The sequence below is a fragment of the Cygnus olor genome, chromosome 25 (genome assembly GCF_009769625.2).
Source record: "Cygnus olor isolate bCygOlo1 chromosome 25, bCygOlo1.pri.v2, whole genome shotgun sequence".
NCBI classification, from domain to species: Eukaryota; Metazoa; Chordata; class Aves; order Anseriformes; family Anatidae; genus Cygnus; species Cygnus olor.
Window position 1 is genome coordinate 5,765,553 of NC_049193.1, and position 18,137 is coordinate 5,783,689.

Sequence of the window (18,137 nt, forward strand, 5' to 3'; positions counted from 1 at the left end):
AAGAAAAAGAAAAAGAAAAAAGAAAAGAAAAAGAAAAAGAGAAAGAAAAAAGAAGTAGCAGGGAGCAGCCCCGCAGGCCAGCACACGCCAGGGCCAGAAGCAGCCCCAACCTCCCCCGCCCCGTCCCCCCCGCAGTTTCCCTTTTGCCCAAATCCCAGCTTTCTGCCCCAAGCCTCCCAGAGCCCGCAGTTTCACCCCTGGCCGAGCAGCTCCTGCCCGGACCCAGGCCCACGGCAGCGTCCGGCTGCGCCTTCGTGCGTCCTCCTCCACCACCTCCAGGGCCCCGGGAGGCCACGAAGGCCGCGGTGGCCTCCAGCCCAGGGCCTCCTCCCGCCGCCATCCCACCGCACCCCCCTTCTCCACCAGCCAGCCCCTTCCCGAGCCCCTCCTGGAGCAGCCCCGTGGCCACGTCCCCGTCCCCAGTCCCCCCGTCCCCCCATGCCCACGTCCCCACCCCTCGCGGCCGTCCCCCAGCCCCAGGGGTGTCAGGGCGAGGGGACACCCACGGGGACGGGGACGGGGCCGAGGCACCACGGCTCCGCGGGAACACGCTGCTTTCATTAGCTTGGCTTGGCTCGGTCCCGGCGCAGCGGCTCCCCGGGTATTTTTAGCCTCGCGTCCTCCTGCTGCAGCTGGACGAGGCCGGGTGAGATTGCGGCCGGCCACCGCTGCGCCAGGGATTGACGGGCCTCGACCCCTGCCCCGAGGGTGCTGGGGAACCGCTGGCGTTTGGGGACCTCCAAACCGGGGGGAACTTCATCTGGGAGAAGCTCTGTCATCAGGGAAGCCTCCGTGGTGAGGAGCCTCCGCTGTGGAGAAGTCTCCGTCATGGGGAAAAAGTCCACGGTTGGGTGAACATCCACTGTGGGGGAAATTGTTGTGGAGAAGCTCCGTCATCAGGGAAACCCTCATGGGGGAAACCTCCATCATGGGGGAACCTCCACGGAGGGGGATCCTCCGTCATGGGGGATCCTCCACAGAGGGGGAACCTCCATCACAAGGTAAGCGTCCATCAAGGGGAAAAACTCCGTCATAGGGTGAGCCTTCATTGCGGGGTTTAGCTTCATTGTGGAGAGCCTCTATCGTCAGGGAAACCTCCATCATGGTGGAAACCTCCAGCAAGGGGAAAAGCGCCATTGTAGGGTGAACCTCTGTTGTGGGGTTTTCCCCCTTCATTGCGGAGAGCCTCCATCATCAGGGAAACCTCCATTTTAGTTAAACCTCTTCTGTGGGGGAAACCTCTGTCATACGGGCACCTCCCGTACGGGGAATCCTCCAACACAGGGGAGGCCTCCCTCATGGGGCGCCTCAACTGCAGGGAAAACTCCACTGCGGGGAACCTCTGCTGCGGGGCAACCTCCGTGGTGGGGAAATCCTCCGTGGTGGAGGAATGGCCACCACCAGAGACCTCCCTCGTGGGGGGAGCCTCCCTCGCAGGGAGCCTCCGCCATGCGGGGAGCCTCTATGGTGGGGAAACCTCCATGGGGGGAGCCTCCGTCCTGGGCACAACCCCCACATGTGTGCGTGTGCTTACACGTGCATATGTGTGCGTGCATGTGTGTGTGCCTGTTCACGTGTGTACAGATGTGTTCAGGCGTGTATGCAAGCTTGCACGCAGACGTGCCTGCAGCATCACGCCATACATGCATGTGCGTGTGCACATCTGAGCATGTGTGGACATAAATGTGTCCGTGTACACTCAGGGGTGTGTGTGCATGGTGTGTGCTCGTGCGTAAGTGTGCACGTACATATGTGCACACGTATGGGCCCTACTGGTCTGTTCACACCCCCCCATGCCAGGCGCCTGCTTGCTGGTGTGCGCCCCCGTCTGCTCTGGTGAGCACACGTCTGCACCCCTGCTCACAAGCACGTCTGTGGCGTGTCCCCTCCTTGCACATGTGTGTGCATGTGCTCCCACACACACATCTGTGTGCTCACACACCCCATTCTCCTTTGAATGCACACACCACTCTGCACGCATGCATGCAGGACATGTTCTCCTTCAGGCACACACTCCTCGTGCCCCCTTGCACACACACGTGCTCTTCATTGCACACACACCCTTTAACCCACATGATCCCCTTGTACACACATGTGGTCTTCATTGCACACATGCCCTTTAAGACACATGACCCTGTCGCACACACACAACCCTTTGCACACACGCTCCCCTTTGCACACACTCCATCTTGCACCTCCAAGTGCCTTCCCCTTGTGTGCACACTCCCCCTTGCACACTCACCTGCACACACATGCCCTCTTTTCCACCCACCCGTGCCCCCTTGCACCCCGTCCTTGCGCACGCTCTCCCCCTTGCACGCACCCCCTTGCACACCCCCTCGCACACCCAAGCGCCTCCCCCCCCCCCCCCCGCACACCCGCCCTCCCGCGCCTCTTGAGCAATAACGCTGGGATTAATAAAGCCGCGGAGCCCTCCCCTAATCGACTCCAGCTGCAAAAACATTCCCCGCATTCAGAGGCGGCTCTGTCTCCGGAGCTGCCGCTCGCTGCCCAGGCCAGGCCGAATTCCTGCCCCGGCCCCCGCGCCCTCCTCCCCGCGGGACAGCTGCGCCGGAACAGCCCGTGCAGCCGTGGCCACCCCGGGGAGCAGGAGGTGGGGGCTCCGGGGGGCGGCGGGGAGGGGGACGGGGGTCCTGGAGCAGGAGGGGGCAGCACGGCCCCAGTGGGTGCGGGGAGGGAGGTGGGGTGCTGTGCCACCGTCCTGTGTCCAGCTGTCCCGTGTCCGTGCACCCTATGACCTCCCATCCCGTGTACACTCATCCCATGTTCACCCACCCCTGTGCATCCATCCCACGTTCTCCAGATGGGGTTCGGGGTGGAGGTGGGGTGTCGTATCCACCCACCCATGTCCACCCATCCCGTGTCATGTCTGCCCATCCCATGTCCACTCATCTGTGTCCGTCCATGCCATGTCCATCCATCCCACGTCCATCCACCCCACATCCACCTAACCCATGTCCCTGCATCCCATTTCCATCTATCCCATGTCCATCCATCCCTTTTCCATCCATCCCACCTTCTTCAGGAGGGCTGTTGGGATGGAGAAGAGGCACCACGTCTGTTTGTCCCAAGTCCTCAAGGCGAGGCGCAGGGAAAAAGACCGTGCGTCGCACCACCTCATCCCAGGGTCTCCAGGAGGGTGTTGGGGTGGAGGCAGCTCCGTGCCCTCCTGCCCTACACCCTCCAGGAGCCAGGGTCGCGCTCCCACCGGTCCCTCTTTGTTCAGGCAGGGCAGTGGGATGGGGATGGTGTCCCTGTGGGATGGTGTCCCAACCCTCATTAGGGAGGTCCCTAATTACTGGGGGTGCGTGACAGCCACTAGTGTCGCCACCAAAGCACTGGGACACCACCGAGGGCTGACAGGAATGATCGGTGGGGACGTGTGACATGTCACGACAAGCTGTCCCTTGTTGTCACCAGCTGCTGGTCCCCATCACCTCCCTGACCCTTGGCCACCCCTGCACATCACTGCAGGGGACGCGGGACGCAGGGTGGGGGGTTTGGGGGAGATGGACCCCCCTGCCCCAAGGGGACTGTCACCTGTGGCTGAGCTGCTGGGACTGGTCGCCATGGGGCAGGGACAAGGGGTGGGGGCTTCCATGGGGCAGGGGACAGAGGAGACATAGGCTGTGAGGACAGGGTTGCTCATGGGGCTGGGCATGGGACAGACCATGGGATGGAGACAGGAGACTTCATGGCCACGAGGTAGAGGAACCCGTGGGCCAGGGGACCTCATGGGTCAGGGGGCAGCAGCCCCCAGGACATCCCTGACCTACACTTCTCCAAGTCCGACCAGTTCTTTCCCCAGTTCCTCCTTGCTGGGGCTGGGAGGATGCTGTGGGGGCCACCTCCATGTCACCAAGGACCAAAAACCTGAGCGAGGCTTTGGGGAGGTCACCAAAGCTCCGGTGTCACCTACACAACGACGTCACCGGTGGGACGAGCGGTGGGTGCTCAGCGGGTGGGGGGGGGGGGGGCTTTAATTGACTTCTGCTGCGCTGGGACAGCTGTGAAAACAGAGCGGGGCTCATTAGCGGACATCAAAGCCCCCTCTTGGCCCAGCCTCTTCACTTTGCTTGGAAGAGGGAGAGGAGGATGGTGTCGGCACGGCCGAGCACCCCAAAATCCCGGCGGGGACCCCCAGGCTTGGCCCCCGTGGGCGCTGGCAGGGGTTGCACCCAGTGTCCCATGTCCCAGCTTTGTCACCAGCTGGGGGGGGGGGTGTCTCCCGGCCCTATGGGTGACCTGTCCCCAGGGTGACCGGGACACCTGGGGTAAGCTCGTCCCGCGGTGACCCAGGGTTAGGAGGGCCTGGGGTGACCCATCCCTAGGGTGACCCATCACTGGGGTCCTGGACCCGGGGTGATCTGGAGCTGGGGTGTCCTGGACCTGGGGTGTCCTGGACCTGGGGTGACCCATCCCTAGCGACATCCGTCCTTGGGGTGACCTGTCCCCAAGGCTGGACCTGGGATGATGAACCAGGGGACAGTGAGGGGATACAGGGGGCTTTGCTCACACCCTCCAGCTCCCTCCCTGCTCCACTCACACTCCCCAAATCCCCCCCCCCAAAAAAAACTCCCCAAAAAAGCTCCCTGAAAGACCCTAGGCTCAGCCCACAGACGGGGCAAGGATACGGCCAAACTCCCCCATTTGGTCCAAACCCCAGTGCCCCCAAGACGTTGGGGGACCCGGAGGGGGGGTGGTGGTGCAGACCCCCCAGGGGCACCCCCGGCGCAGGCTGCGAGCTGCCGGCTGGGTTTTGCTGAGCGGGGGCACGGGAGGCTTTAAGAAAGGCCAGATCCTGCATTCCTGGCCGCAGAGTTTACATTCCCCCCGCTCCGTCCCCTGGCGATTCGCGCACTGCAGTTTCGCCTCCGAAAAAAAAAAAAATCCCCAAAAGCACAAAGGGATGCGGAGCTGGGTGTGATCCGTCTTGGTCGGAGCAGGGCTCGGATGCCTTCCTCCGAGCAAATAACAAGAACCAGCTGCCGCACCCGGGCTGGATGCGGCCCCGGGGGGGGCTGGGGGGGTCCCGCTCCCATCTTGTTCCCTTTAGGAGCCCTCGCCCCGTGTTTTTCCCCCGCCTCGAGGACGCACGCGCGGGGTGTTAAAAGCCCCGAGCCCACGGGGTGCGGAGGTTTGGGGCGACGGATGCCCGGCCCTGCGGGGTTTTGTCCCCTGACGCAGCCGCGGAAATAAGAACTCGGCCCCGCTTAAATTCCCATTTCCAGAGGGCCCTGGCCAGCCCAGCCCAGCCTGCTGCTCCGAACTGCAGAGGGGGAAAAAAATAAAATAATAATAATTCAAAAAAAAAAAAAAGACCTGGAGACGTTTCCCCCCTGCTCTCCCCCCCAGCTCATCGCTGGAAAATTAAACCGGATCCAAAGAGTTTTTCCTTTCCAAAATGTGCACTGGAGATGCGCGAGGCGCTGCCTTAACCCTTTCGGCTCTCACCCGCGGCTGCCCCAAATCAATTTTTTTTTCTTTTTTTTTTTTCTTTTTAATTTTGGGGGCACGCGGGATTTGGGGTGTACAGGATTTGTGGTGTTTGGAGAGCGCCTGGGCTGATGCTTTTCTGAGGAAGGGGCGAGAGAAACTTGGCTCGCAAAGCTTTTCTTGGCAGACCCAGAAGTGTCCCCGAAGGCGCAGGGGGGCGAAGCCGCCTCAAGGCGCTGGGACTGGTCTGGGGGAGACCGCGGGATGCCCCCAAACACCAAACTTTCTCCGTTTGGGAAAGGTTGGGTTTGTTTTTTAATGTAAATCCAAGCGCTGTGTGCCCTGCCGCCGCCAGCGATGCTGCGGGACAAGACTCCAAATACCTCATTTTCTCCTTTCAGCCCAAATCGCACGGAACCGACCTGGGGCCAGCCGCAGTGCCGGGACGTGGACTTTTCCACGTGTTTTCAAGCTCCCCGTGGCACAGCCTAAAACCTAATCCTGCAGAAAATGTGAGCTATTTCCTTCGGGGGAGAGGCGCCCGACCGCACTCCCAGCCCATTGCTGCAAGCGTGCCCTGCAGTGGGGAAATCCTCTGGTTTTTGTGAAATAGTTTTTTTTTTTTTTTTTTTCTTCTGCAAAAGTTCTTTGTTTGCAGCTGGAGGGAGATGCTGCTTCACCCGCAGGGCACAAAAATCTACCCGGGGGGGGCCCAGGTCCCTTGCACCCTCCTGCCACCCCTCCCAGCAGTACCCATGGGCGACCCCCAACTGTTGATTTGGGGAATAAAAAAAAGCCCTTAGGAGTAAGTCAGCGGATTGTTTTACTCGTTGTATTTGCAAAGGACGCGGCTTTAAAAAGGAGTTGGGAAGGAAAGTCTGCTACCGGCGAAGAGGGGGGTGCGTCGAGGGGGGGAACCAGCAAGGGGAGGTGGGGGATAAAAATAACTGAAAAAAAAAATCCCCAAACCTTTCCTTGGTAAGTTTCCAAACAGCAAGTGAAAAAAATAAACGAGATTTTTTTTTTTTTGCCCCCACTCCATTTTCCACGTATCCGCGACGCCCCCAGCTCGCCCCGCTGGGGAGAGCCGCCACAGATCGGGCTTTTATGGAAGTTCAACGGCAAGCGTGCCGCCCCCCGGCCCAAGACAAACAGCAGATCCGCCGCTGCGGCTCCGCCGCCCGGCTGCTGCCAAGGGCGCAGAGAAGGGAGGGAAGGCAGGAAAAAACCCCAAACCCTCGGTAGCAAAAAGAAGGGGGAGAGAGGGAGGACGAGATGCGCTCCCAGCCCAGCCTCTTCGCACTCTTGGCAGTTCAGTTGTTGTTTGTTTTTTTTTCCTGTTTTGTTTTTCCTCCTTTTATTCCTCTTTTTTGTGTGTTTTAAATAGAAATATATAATTAAATTTACAAATGCTATTTACAGGTTTAATTACAAAAAAAAAAAAATCAAAGAGAGATGAGAGACACCCCTTAGACGTTAATAAATCTAAAAATAAAAATCCCCCCAATAAACGGAAGCCCCGGGCGAGCGGCGGGCCGTGGTCACACCGTCGTCTCGCCCTGCTTGCTGTTGGTGAGCCGCGTGTAGAACTTCCTCCACGAGTGCAGGGTTTTGCCCGACCATATCCAAAAGCCCGAGGTGATGCCCACGATGAGAGTCATATGAGGTACTTGATCATGTAGACGGTGAAGTCCGGGCTCATGCGGGCGTGAAGTGGACACGCGGGCAGGGGATGGGCAGGCTCTGCAGTTCTGGCTGATTCCAGCTGCGCTCCCCGTGCCTCGCGGAAGCGCCTGCTCGTAGAAGTAGCAGGCAATGACGATGGTGGCCGGCACGGTGTAGAGGACGCTGAAGACGCCGATGCGCACCATCAGCCGCTCAAAGCTTCTGCGGTTTTGGTGCCGCCGTGCTTCATGATGGTGCGGATGCGGAGAGGGAGACGAAGCCAGCCAGCGAGGAAGGAGGTGCGATGAAGAGGTAGACGAAGAGCGGTGGCCAGCACAAAGCCCCGCAGCGGGTCGATGTTGTTGAGCCCCACGAAGCAGACGCCACTCAGCAGGTCCCCGTCGATCTGCCCCATGCAGGATGTGATGGTCTTGACGGCTGGCACGGCCCAGGCGGCCAGGTGGAAGTACTGCGAGTTGGCCTCGATGGCCTCGTGGCCCCACTTCATGCCGGCGGCCAGGAACCAGGTGAGGGAGAGAGGATGACCCACCAGATGGAGCTGGCCATGCTGAAGAAGTAGAGCATCATGAAGAGGATGGTGCAGCCCTCCTTCTTGGTGCCCTGCACCACCGTGCGGTAGCCGTCCTCCTGGAAGCGCTCGTTGCAGACCACACGCTCATCCAGCACGAAGCGGCGATGTAGGCCACCGACACCATGGTGTAGCAGCCCGAGAGGAAGATGATGGGCCGCTCGGCGGTAGCGGAAGCGCTGCATGTCCACCAAGTAGGTGGTGACGGTGAAGAAGGTGGAGGCGCAGCACAGCACGGACCAGATGAGGATCCAGATGCGGGCGAAGCGGATCTCGTCCTCGTGAAGAACATGTGGCCGTCGGGGCGGGCGGGCTCGCAGGGCGCCGCGCAGTCCTTCTCGCCCAGGAACTTGTAGTTGAGGTAGCCTGGGCACCTTCAGCGCCCGCGGGCAGTGGAAGGGGTGGTCGAGGGTGGCGTTAGCGGGGGGCGCCCGGCTGTGCCCTGGCCGGCCGGCGGCGTGGCGCTGGTGAGCAGTGCCGGTGAGCCGCCGTCCTCCGAGTGGTTTCTGCCCCACGCAGATCTGTTCGGCCCCGTGCCGGGGGAAGTTCTCGCAGCGCAGCCGCTCCGGCCACTGGAATCCGAATTTGTTCATCAGGGCCTCGCAGCCCTGGCGGGCACGCTCGCAGATGGAGCGGCAGGGCGGGATGGCCTGCTCCAGCACCGTGCAGACGGGCGCGTACATGGAGCAGCGGAAGAACTTGAGCTCCAGCGAGCACTGCACCTTGACCAGCGGGTAGAACTGGTGCACCTCCAGCCCCGCGTCCTCCTGGTTGGTGTGGCCCAGCAGGTTGGGCATGATGGTCTGGTTGTAGGCGATGTCGGTGCAGAGCGGGATGGAGATGGGCTGGCAGAAGCCGTGGTCGGGGATGGAGATGCCCTTCTCGCCGTGCAGCTGGCCCCGGCCGGGCGCGCTCAGCCCCAGCAGCAGCCCCCAGCAGGGCGGGCAGCGCCGTGCCGGGGGGGACCCCCGCATGGTGCCGGGAAACGGGGGCGGGGGGGGGAAGGGGGGTCCCGGCACTGGGGAGGGGAAAGGGTAAAAGGGTAAAGGGGGGGGTCCGGGGCGGGGAGGGGGAAGGGGGGGGAGCCCGCACGGTGTGTGCTGGTCCCGGAGGGGCGCTCCCGGGACGGGACGGGACGGGACGGACGGGGTGGGGGGTGGGGGGGGGGCTGCCGCTGCCGGGGGTCCCGGAGCCGCTCGGGGGGGGGGGGGGGCAGCGGAGCGCAGCGGCCGCTCCCCGCTCCCCTCCCGCCGCCTTTGTGCGGGGCAGCCGCCGCGGGCCCGCCGGGAGGAGCGGCCCCCCCCGCCCCGCCCCCCCGCCCCGCCAATCACATTCAAACGCCGCCGAAGCCCCGCCCTTCGCCCCGCCCCCTCTGACCCCCCCCTCCACCCCCCCCTACCCCCCAGCCGGCACCGGGGGGCACGGGGCCCCTCCCCGACCCCACCCTCCCCAGTTCCCCCCCCCGCCCAAAACTTTTCCGCGCTTCCGAAACTTCCCCCCCCTCCCCCCCTCACCCTCCCCCCCAGAGCCCCGAGCCACGCTCACCGCGGGGGGGGCTGCCGTTTTTTGGGGGTCTGCAAAGAGGATTTGGGGTGGGCGGGAATTTCCCTTCCCTGGGGGTGTCCCGTCCCCGTCCCCCACCCCCACAGCCCCCCCCGCACGCACCGAGCGCCGCTCGGGGCCCCCCGGGGGCAGCGGGACAGGATCGGGCCCCTCGCCCCCGCTGGCCCACCGCGGAGCCCCGGGCGGGGAAGGTGGGGCGGGGGGGGACCCCCAAACCGGGGCGGCGGGAGGGGACGGGGTGCAGGCGGGGGGGGCCCCCCCCCGGCCGTCCCGGCCCCCGGGTCCGGCAGGGGCCAGCGGGCGGCCCGCGGCTACCAGCGCGGCCTCGTCCCCGTCCTCCGGAGCGGGGCTTTCTCGTCTCCCTCCCTGCCTCCCTCCCTCTCCCCTTTCCTGTAACTCAAGCTTTTGTTGTGAGCAGGAGAAGCCCGGCTGCCTTGAAAAGAGGGCCCCACTGCTTTTCAGAGCGTAATTGAAACCATTGCGCGGCTCCCGGCCGAGGGGGAAGGGCGGGGGGGCGGGGGGGGAGGGCTCCAGAAAAAAAAAAAGTCAAATAAAATAAAATAAATCAAAGCCGCGGGGGACGCGCGCCCCACCAGCCCTCCCGGCTCCGCGCACTCGGCTCGTCCCTGCGGGGTGTCGGGGTGTCAGGGACCACCCCCCCCCCGTCTGTCCTGCCAGGGGTCCCGCGTCCCCTCGTCCCCAGCCGTGGCGGTGGCACCGAGGGGCGAAACGGCTCGGGGTCCCCCGGCACCCGGGGATGGCTCGGGGACCCCCGGAGCCTGGCGGGCACCCAGCACCAGGCCCCGTCCTGCGGAGGCTGGCGAGGCGCCGGCTGCGGGGGCGCGAGTGGGGCCGGATCCTGGCCTCCCGCCGAGTCACTCGGTCCCGTCCCGGTTTGTGGGGTGGCCCCGGCTCCCCTCAGAGGAACGGGAATGGGGCCCGGTGGTGGCACCCCCGGCGTACCCCACCACCACGCTTTGTCCCCAGCGGGGGACGGTGGGGGTGTGGAGGTGTCTGCGCGGCCACGTGGATCCTGGCTTCCTAAAAGTTCGGGATTTTGGCTTCCTAAAAGTTCAGGATTTTGGCTTCCGACGGGGTGTGGGGGGGAACACCGCGCCCAGCCGGGGGCTGTCCCATGGCGTCCCCCCTGCTCCCGGGTGCTGGTGGCTCAGGACAGGGGGGTCCCCAGCACCTCTGGGCCCTGGGGATGCCTGGCGACAGGGCGAGGGTGCTGAGCCCTCCTGGGGACACTGAGGCCAGGGAACACCGCGGGAGGTCCCTCCTGCTCGCCATGTCCCCTCGCAGGGACTCGCGCTGCCCCGCTCTGGCCTCATCCCAGTGCAGCACTGGGGGTGCTGGGGGCACCCAGAGCTGCCTGCCCCTGCCCCCAGCACCCCGAGGGCCCCAGGGGGTGGCCCGTGGGTGCCACCACCTCGGGAGAGGCCGCACCCGGTGGCTCTGGTGGCCCTGCTGGAGCCTGGCACAGTCCCTGCCCCCCCCCCCCCCCCAGTCCTCAGGACTCCCCCAGCACATCGGGGTGCCGGCAGGCCCATGGACAGGGGACACAGCAGGAAGCCACCGGGGAGCTCGGGCAGCCCCACGAGCAGCGCCCAGCCCACGGGGGAGACCCAGTTTTGTTGTTGTTGTTTGGTTGTTTTTTTTTTGGGGGGGGGGGAATCAGACCCTGCCATGCCCAGGTTCCCCCTCCAGCCCTGGGGAAGGGCACCGAGGAGGGTGATGCAGAAAGCGGGGCGCGGAGCGGCTGCGCTGGGGGACGGCAGGACGGGGACCTGCCACGGGTGGCTCCGGGGGTCCCCGGCGGCTCAGAGGAAGCCCCCCCTCACCGCTCCCCCCCCCCGCCCCCTGCCCTCGGCTTTGTTTCACACTTAAGAGCCGCTAATTAAAACCAGCCACAAAAGGCCTGGCTGGCTGCGGGCTCAAGGTGCCAGCGGAGGCCGGGGGCTGTCACCAAGGGAACAGAGGGGGCCCCAGCATGGGCACCGGGGGCCAACCGCACCCCCTGCGGGAGTGGCACACACACGCGTGTACAAGCATGCACACGTGCACATACACGCATGTACAAGCGTGCACACACGCGTGATGCCCTGGTGGGAGGGGAGAGCATGTGGGAATATGGAGGCATGACCGGGGGGCTCCAGGGGTGCTGAGGGTGGGAGCGTTGGGGGTGCATGTGTGAAACGGCTGCTGGCGTGTTTGCACACGTGTCTGCATGACGTGTGTGTCTGCATGCACAGGCGTGTGTCTGCATGCACACGTGTGCCTGCACGCACAGGCACGTGTCTGCATGCCCAAGCACGTGTGTGTCTGCATGCACATGCGTGTACGTGTGCTTCTGTCTGTGTGCATGCGTGTTGGCACACACACGTGTACGTGTGCACGCCCACGTGCAGCTTTGCTGCTCCGTGTTTCCCCTCTATCTTGCGTGTTAGGGAGGGCAGTGGGTCTCGGGGGCTGGTTTGCACTGGTCTGTACTGGTTTGCACTGGTCTAACGCTCTGCAGCGTCTCCGTGTGCTGGTGGGGTCTGTGAGCAGCACTGGCAGGGGGATGTGGGGTGCCCCCCTGCGAGGTGCCCCATGACAGCCCGGTGGGCGCTGGGCACCCCGTGGCCTCGGTGGGGTCCCTGGGCTGGGCCGAGGAGGCCGACGGCTGCCCCCGACCGTGGCCGTGCAGAGCGGGGAGGGCTGGGGCTCAGCATCCCCCAGCCCCGCTGCGGCCCCCGGCCCCGCCGTGCCCTGTCCGCGGGCCGTGCCGCGCGGGGAAGCTGTGGCTTACGCACACCTTGACCTTGCTGGCAGGGGAGGGATCCCTCGAGCTTGTCCGACACACCTCCTGCCAGCGCCCGGTATTGAAAGCGCGGCGAGCTCGCGCGCGGAGGAGCCGGCATGAAAAGGCAGCTTAGGCATCTCCTGCTGCGAGAGATGGATTAGGGGCTTCGGGGAGGGCCGGGGGGGCAGTGCGAGGCACAGCCGCCGCGGCGTGCTGGGCCCGGCTCCGTGCCGGAGGACGGGCGCGCGGGGCAGAGTGGGCACGGTGCCGCGGGCCGGCGGGGAGAAGGGGGCAGCAGGCCGGGCCTGGCTGGGCAGGGCGCTCGGGGCCCCCCAAAATGGGCGCCGGGAGCACCGCGAGGAGGAAGGGGACACGCAGGCAGGGATGGGGACGCGCGGGCAGTGGCCACCCCCGGCGGGTCCCCAAGGCATCCGCCGCCTGGTCCCGCAGCTGTCGCTGTCAGGACGCGGTATTTTTAGAGCGGCAGGTCGAGCGGTGACAATTTTTGCTCGTGAAAGTGGGCGGCACGAGGCGGGGGCTGCCGGGAGGCTTTGCAGCCCCGCCAACTCCAACGTTTCCCCTTTTTTCTATGGTTTGGGGCCAGAAATGTCCTGCTGGCCCCCAAGGAGGGAAGCTCCTGGTGCTGGCAGGGAGACGTGCCCATGGGGTGCCCATGGGGAGCCTGGGGCTGGGTCGGGATGCGTCCCCTGTGTTCCTGAGGCAGCGAGCGATGTCCTGGCTGTGTGCACCCCAAGCTGTGGTCCCTTCCCGGGGGTGGCCCCGGTGGCAGCCGGGGTGGGGTACCCACTGCAGGGGTGCATGGAGGGGATGGGGCGCCCCGACGGCGTGGCCGTCCCTCCTTGTCCCGGGAACAGCTGTGCCTCTGGCAGATGCCGGGGGGGGACCTTGCCAGCAGTGGGCATGTGACAGGAGGTGACAGTGCTGGCTGCTATTTATACTTGTCCCTTGACAGAGCTACACGCTCTGTGACCCCGCGGCGGGGGCCAGGGGTGCCAGGCGCTGTAAACCCCTTCCTGGGGACAGTGAGGGACAGACTGGGGGCAAGCAGCCACGAGGAGCACATGCCATGGGCAAAGAGTGTCCCTCAGGGTCCCCTGCCCTGCCTGTCCCCAGCTGTGCCAGCACCACCCCAAGTCACCCTGTAGGCTGGCCCCATGGCATCTCACAGCCACCCCAACTGTCCCCACCGGGTCGGGGGAGTCCCCAGGGGGGAGACTGTGACACTGAGCTGTCCCCATGCCCAGCGAAGACACTGAACCACCCCACAGATTTGTCCCCGGGGACACACACACGTCCGCATGGGGCACACACATCCCTGTGGGGCACACATCCCTGCTGGACATGTCCCCGCTGGGCACGGGGTGTCGGGGACAGCCGAGGGGGGGGCTGTTCTTCCCCAGCCCCCCCCGGGCTCCGTTCCCTGCCCGGCCGGCAGCTCGGGGCCCAGCCCCGCACAAAGCTGCTTTACAAGAGCAGAGGGGGCCGAGGCGGCCTCCGCCGGGCCTCCTCCTCCAGCCCCTCGCGCCTGGCCCGGCCCTGCAGGAAGGGGCCTCCCGCGCTCCCAGGCAGCAGCTCCAGCCTCCCCCTGCTCGCACACACGCACACGTGCACCCACACACGCACACGTGCACCCACACACGCACACGTGCACCCACACGTGTAGGTGCGTGCTGCACGCGCATGCTGCCACCTCTCAGGCACGCAGGCAAAGGCGGCGCCGGCGGTGTCTCGCGTGTCCCCACGCGCTCACACACGCGTGTGCGCGGAGCACATGGGCAGGGAGCTCACCCCTGGGGACGTGAGCGCTCCCGGGGCTGGCACCCCAAGGTGGGCTCAGCCCCTGCCGCAGTTCCCCGTTGCCACAGCCGGGCCCTGACCAGCCCTTCGGCGCTGAGGGAAACTGAGGCACAGGGCAAGGCCAGGCTGGGGAGGGACAGGAGCCACCGGTGTCCCCTGCTGACCCGTGCGGTGGGGGACCAGGGCCAGGCTGGTGCCTCGAGCAGCGTCGCAGAGGGCACCCAGCCCCTGGGTGGGGGCACCCTGGGGTGCCAGATCCCCCCTCACCCCAAAGTCCAAGCAGGCAGGGCCAAGTCTCCGCCCCCCCCCCCGCGCCTTACAAAAATAACCATGAACCCAGCAAGACGGGGGGGGGGCACGCTGGCACGGGACGTAAGCCACCAGAAGGGACTCAGCCCCACAGCTGTGTCCCCCAGGTCTTCAGAGCCACCCCGGATCGTGGGACCCCGTCTCCCCGGCGCTGCACCCTGAACTGCGGGGCTGCCGCCGTCCCTGACCCCAAAGGCGCGTGTGGGAGCTCCGTCTCCCCAGGCCTCGCACGTCCCTGACCCCCAAGTGTGTGTGGGGCTGTTCTGCGTGGCCTCATCCTGCCGGGGAGCAGCCCGGGGGGCCCACGGTGCGGCGGGGGGCCCACGGCGAGGGTCCCGCTGCCCACAGCGCAGCCCTGCCTGGAGCAGCAGCTCCCTCTCGTGGGGGCCGAGCAGGGCGCAGGCCCCCCCCCCCCAGGTGGGGAGGCCGCGGGACACGCGTGTCCGAGCCCCGCACGGGGCCGCTCGGTGCGGGTGGGATGGGGCCGGCCGCGTCAGGTCCCAAAGGGCAGGGGGAGGCAGACACCCCCCCCCTCCCCCAGCCCCGAAACGCAGCCGTGACGCCTGGAGGCCGGGGGAGCAGCAAGCACCCAAGGAGCCATGAGGCGGGTGCTGCGGGGGCCCTGTGCAGGACAGGGACCGCTGGGGACGGTGCCGGGGGTGGCAGCTCCCAGCTCCCTCCTGCTACTCCCCGCCGCCTCCACCCTGGGGACACCGGCGGAGGCCCTCGGTGGGCAGAGAGCGTCTGGAGGAATGACCCCAAAACCTAGGGAGGAATGGCCCCAAGCACCAGTACGGGCTGGGGGGGTGGCCTGGCGGAGAGCAGCTCTGCAGAGAGCGACCTGGCGGTCCCGGCGGACAGCAGGCTGGCGGGCAGGGAGGCAGCAACGTGCCCTTGTGGCCAAGAAGGCCGAGGGGATGCTGGGCTGCATTCGGAAGTGTTGCCAGCAGCTCAAGGGAGGTGATGCTCCCCGGCTGCTCGGCCCTGCTGAGGCCACACCTGAAGTCCTGTGCCCAGTTCTGGGCTCCCCAGTACCAGAGGGACACGGAACTACTGGAGCGAGTCCAGAGGAGGGCTACGAAGGTGATGAGAGGACTGGAGCACCTGTCGTACGGGGACAGGCTGAGAGAACTGGGCCTGTTTAACCTGGAAAAGAGAAGACTGAGGGGAGACCTCATCAATGTGTATAAATATCTGAGGGGAGGGTGTTGAGAGGATGGAGCCGGTCTCTTTTCTGTTGTGCCCAGCAACAGGACGAGAGGCAACAGGCACAAACCGAAGCACGGGAGGTTCCGGCTCAATATGAGGGGGCACTTCTTTTCTGGGAGGGTGACAGAGCACTGGGACAGGTTGCCCAGAGAGGTTGTGCAGTCTCCTTCTCCGGAGATATTCAAAAGATATTATCTTTATTCAAAACCCGCCTGGATGCCATCCTGTGCAAGGTGCTCCAGGTGATCCTGCTCGGCAGGGGGTTGGACCAGGTGATCCCCAGAGGTCCCTTCCAGCCCCGGCCGTTCCGTGATGCTGTCCCCACACAGCAGGGATGATGCTGGCGCAGGGTGCAGCTCCCCGCCCAGAGGGAGATGAGAAAAGCCACCTGGAGGCTCCTCTCCAAAAATCCCTGCCTGCAGGGATGGCACGCAGCAGCTTCCCCAGGTCCATCTGCCCACGCTGCCACGTGCCACGGCTGCAGCAGGGATTTGCCCAGGCGACTTCCCCAGGAAGGGGCCTGGACACGGACTTGATGCAGGAGGAGAGGGGTGAGCCCTGGCACCGCGGCATTTTGAGAAGCAGAGCGTGGACAGGCACAGCTTCAGCTGGATTTCCACAAGGTGACGAGAAGTGCACGAGGGCAGGGTCAGGCCCAGCCTTGTCAGCAGGGGTAGCAGAAAAACGGGTGTTAGAAGTCCCCTTCCTGCCTTGTTAGTCTGGCCCCATTTCCGTGGCATCACTGCTGTCACCTCACACCCCAGTCCCTTCTGCCCCCCCACAGCAGGCAGTGTGGTCACTCCGCAAAGCGCCAGCTCCGAGGGGCTGCGTCCCTGCCTCTGTTTGGGGGTGATGTTTGCAGAGCACGGGTTTACTGAGGGCCACTGCTGGTCCTGGCAGCGGGAAACTCGCCTGAGGGTACCCAAAGGGGTTTTGGGAGGAGGATGAGGGGGGCAAAGCTGCGCAGCAGTGCCCTGTCCTGCTCAGCACCCAGGCAGAACAAATTGGGATGGCTGGGGACAGGGTCCAAAGTTTTCTCCTGATTGGCAAAAGCCCTCACAGACACCAGGCGGTGCGGAGGGCCCAGCTCTTGACCACAAGGCCTACAGACAGGGCAGCAGACTGCTTCAGCGCTGCTGCCAGCAGCACAAACGCGGGGCTGACTGGTCCCATCCTCTGGCAGAGGTGGGGAGAGTCAGGAATCGGAGAATTTCCTGGGGGGGATTTCTGTAGGGTGGCTGCAGGGGGATGAGAATGGCATCCCTCCCGGCAAGCGTCTCTCCAGGCGGGAGTCCTGGCAGCACAGCCCAGACTGCCCGGCACTAACAGATGAAGCCAGCTCTTTCACAAGCACGGCACAGAGCACTTTGGAGCTACCCACGCAGCCACCACTTCAGACCCCCCTGCACCCGAGCCACAGTTGGCAGGTGAGGCCCTGCAGAACGCTGTGCAGGGCTCGTCGCCACGGGCACTCGCCTCACGGACAGGTAACATGGCGTGGTACAGCCTGGTGAGGCCCGTTTCTGAACAGCCTTCCTCGACAAGAAGAGGAGGCTCAGGGGCGACCTTATCACTCTCTACAGGTACCTTAAAGGAGGCTGTAGCGAGGTGGGGGTTGGTCTGTTCTCCCACGTGCCTGGTGACAGGATGAGGGGGAATGGGCTAAAGTTGCGCCAGGGGAGATTTAGGTTGGATATTAGGAAAAACATATTTACCAAAAGGGTTGTTAGGCATTGGAATGGGCTGCTGAGGGAAGTGGTTGAGTCACCATCCCTGGAGGTCTTTAAAAGATGTTTAGATGTAGAGCTTAGTGATGTGGTTTAGTGAAGGGCTTGTTAGTGTTAGGTCAGAGGTTGGACTGGGTGATCCTGGAGGTCTCTTCCAACCCAGGTGATTCTGTGATTCTGTGACAGGGCAGCAGAGGGCAGCATGCAAGCAGGATCTGGGCAGCAGGACCCGTGGCGAGAGACAGAAACGGAACGAAAAGAGACAGATGGGAGCCGATGTTCTTGCTGTCGGGGGCTGCAGACACGGCGGCACACGCGCCATGTCCGCAGCCAGCCGCTCGCAGCTGTGGCACGGGATGGAAAAACGGGGCCTCGGCTGCGAGCTGGCAACCCCCGGCACCGCGAGGCGCTGCTCCCGTGCCGTGACACCGGGCAGCCCGGCCGGCTGGGCTCCCGGCTCCCTGCCGCGGGCCGGGCTGAAGGCCGGAGGGGCACGGCTCCTCCTGGCCCTGGGCGCTGCGGCCCCCCTCAGGGCTGGCTCCCAGCAGCGCGGCGCATCGCACGCTTTGCTCTGGCTGCCAGGAGCCGCCTCAGGCCGGCCCCAGGCACCGCGCACCCCTCAGGGGCAGCCCGGGCGCCGCGCTCCCCACTTCCGGCCGCCCCCCGCCGCCCCTCTGAGGGAACACGCGCAGCCCCTCCCCAGCCAACGACACCCTCAGCAGCGGTTAAACAAGCCCGCGCTCCTATTGGCTCGCACTGCTATCACTCAAGAGATTGCCGCAGCCCCATTGGCCCGTGTCGCGAGGGCGGGAAGGCTGAAGGCGGGCTCGCGCCCTCCCCTTCCCCCCCCCCCCCCTCCCTTGGGTCTGCCGCCTCCGCGAAGGCGCAGGCCAGGAGCCTCCCTGCGGCCTTCGGCGGAGCGACGGCGGCGCATGCGCGGGGCGGCGGGGCGGCTCCGCGAGGGGGCCGCGCCGTGACGTCTGTGCCCGCCCGCGGCGGGGCGCGTGCGCGG

General features: G+C 65.2%; 1 protein-coding gene across 1 annotated transcript; it reads right to left on the reverse strand.

The window, feature by feature from the left end:
• Positions 1 to 6,867: 6,867 nt before the first annotated feature.
• Positions 6,868 to 8,723, reverse strand: FZD2 (frizzled class receptor 2). The gene is given in 14 exon segments (XM_040537153.1): positions 6,868 to 7,118; positions 7,121 to 7,161; positions 7,164 to 7,242; positions 7,245 to 7,346; positions 7,349 to 7,389; positions 7,392 to 7,449; positions 7,451 to 7,660; positions 7,663 to 7,814; positions 7,817 to 7,877; positions 7,879 to 7,994; positions 7,997 to 8,081; positions 8,083 to 8,159; positions 8,162 to 8,216; positions 8,218 to 8,723. Coding segments are annotated over 14 exon segments (1,665 nt in total). The 5' UTR covers positions 8,686 to 8,723; the 3' UTR covers positions 6,868 to 6,998.
• Between the last annotated feature and the right edge of the window lie 9,414 nt (positions 8,724 to 18,137).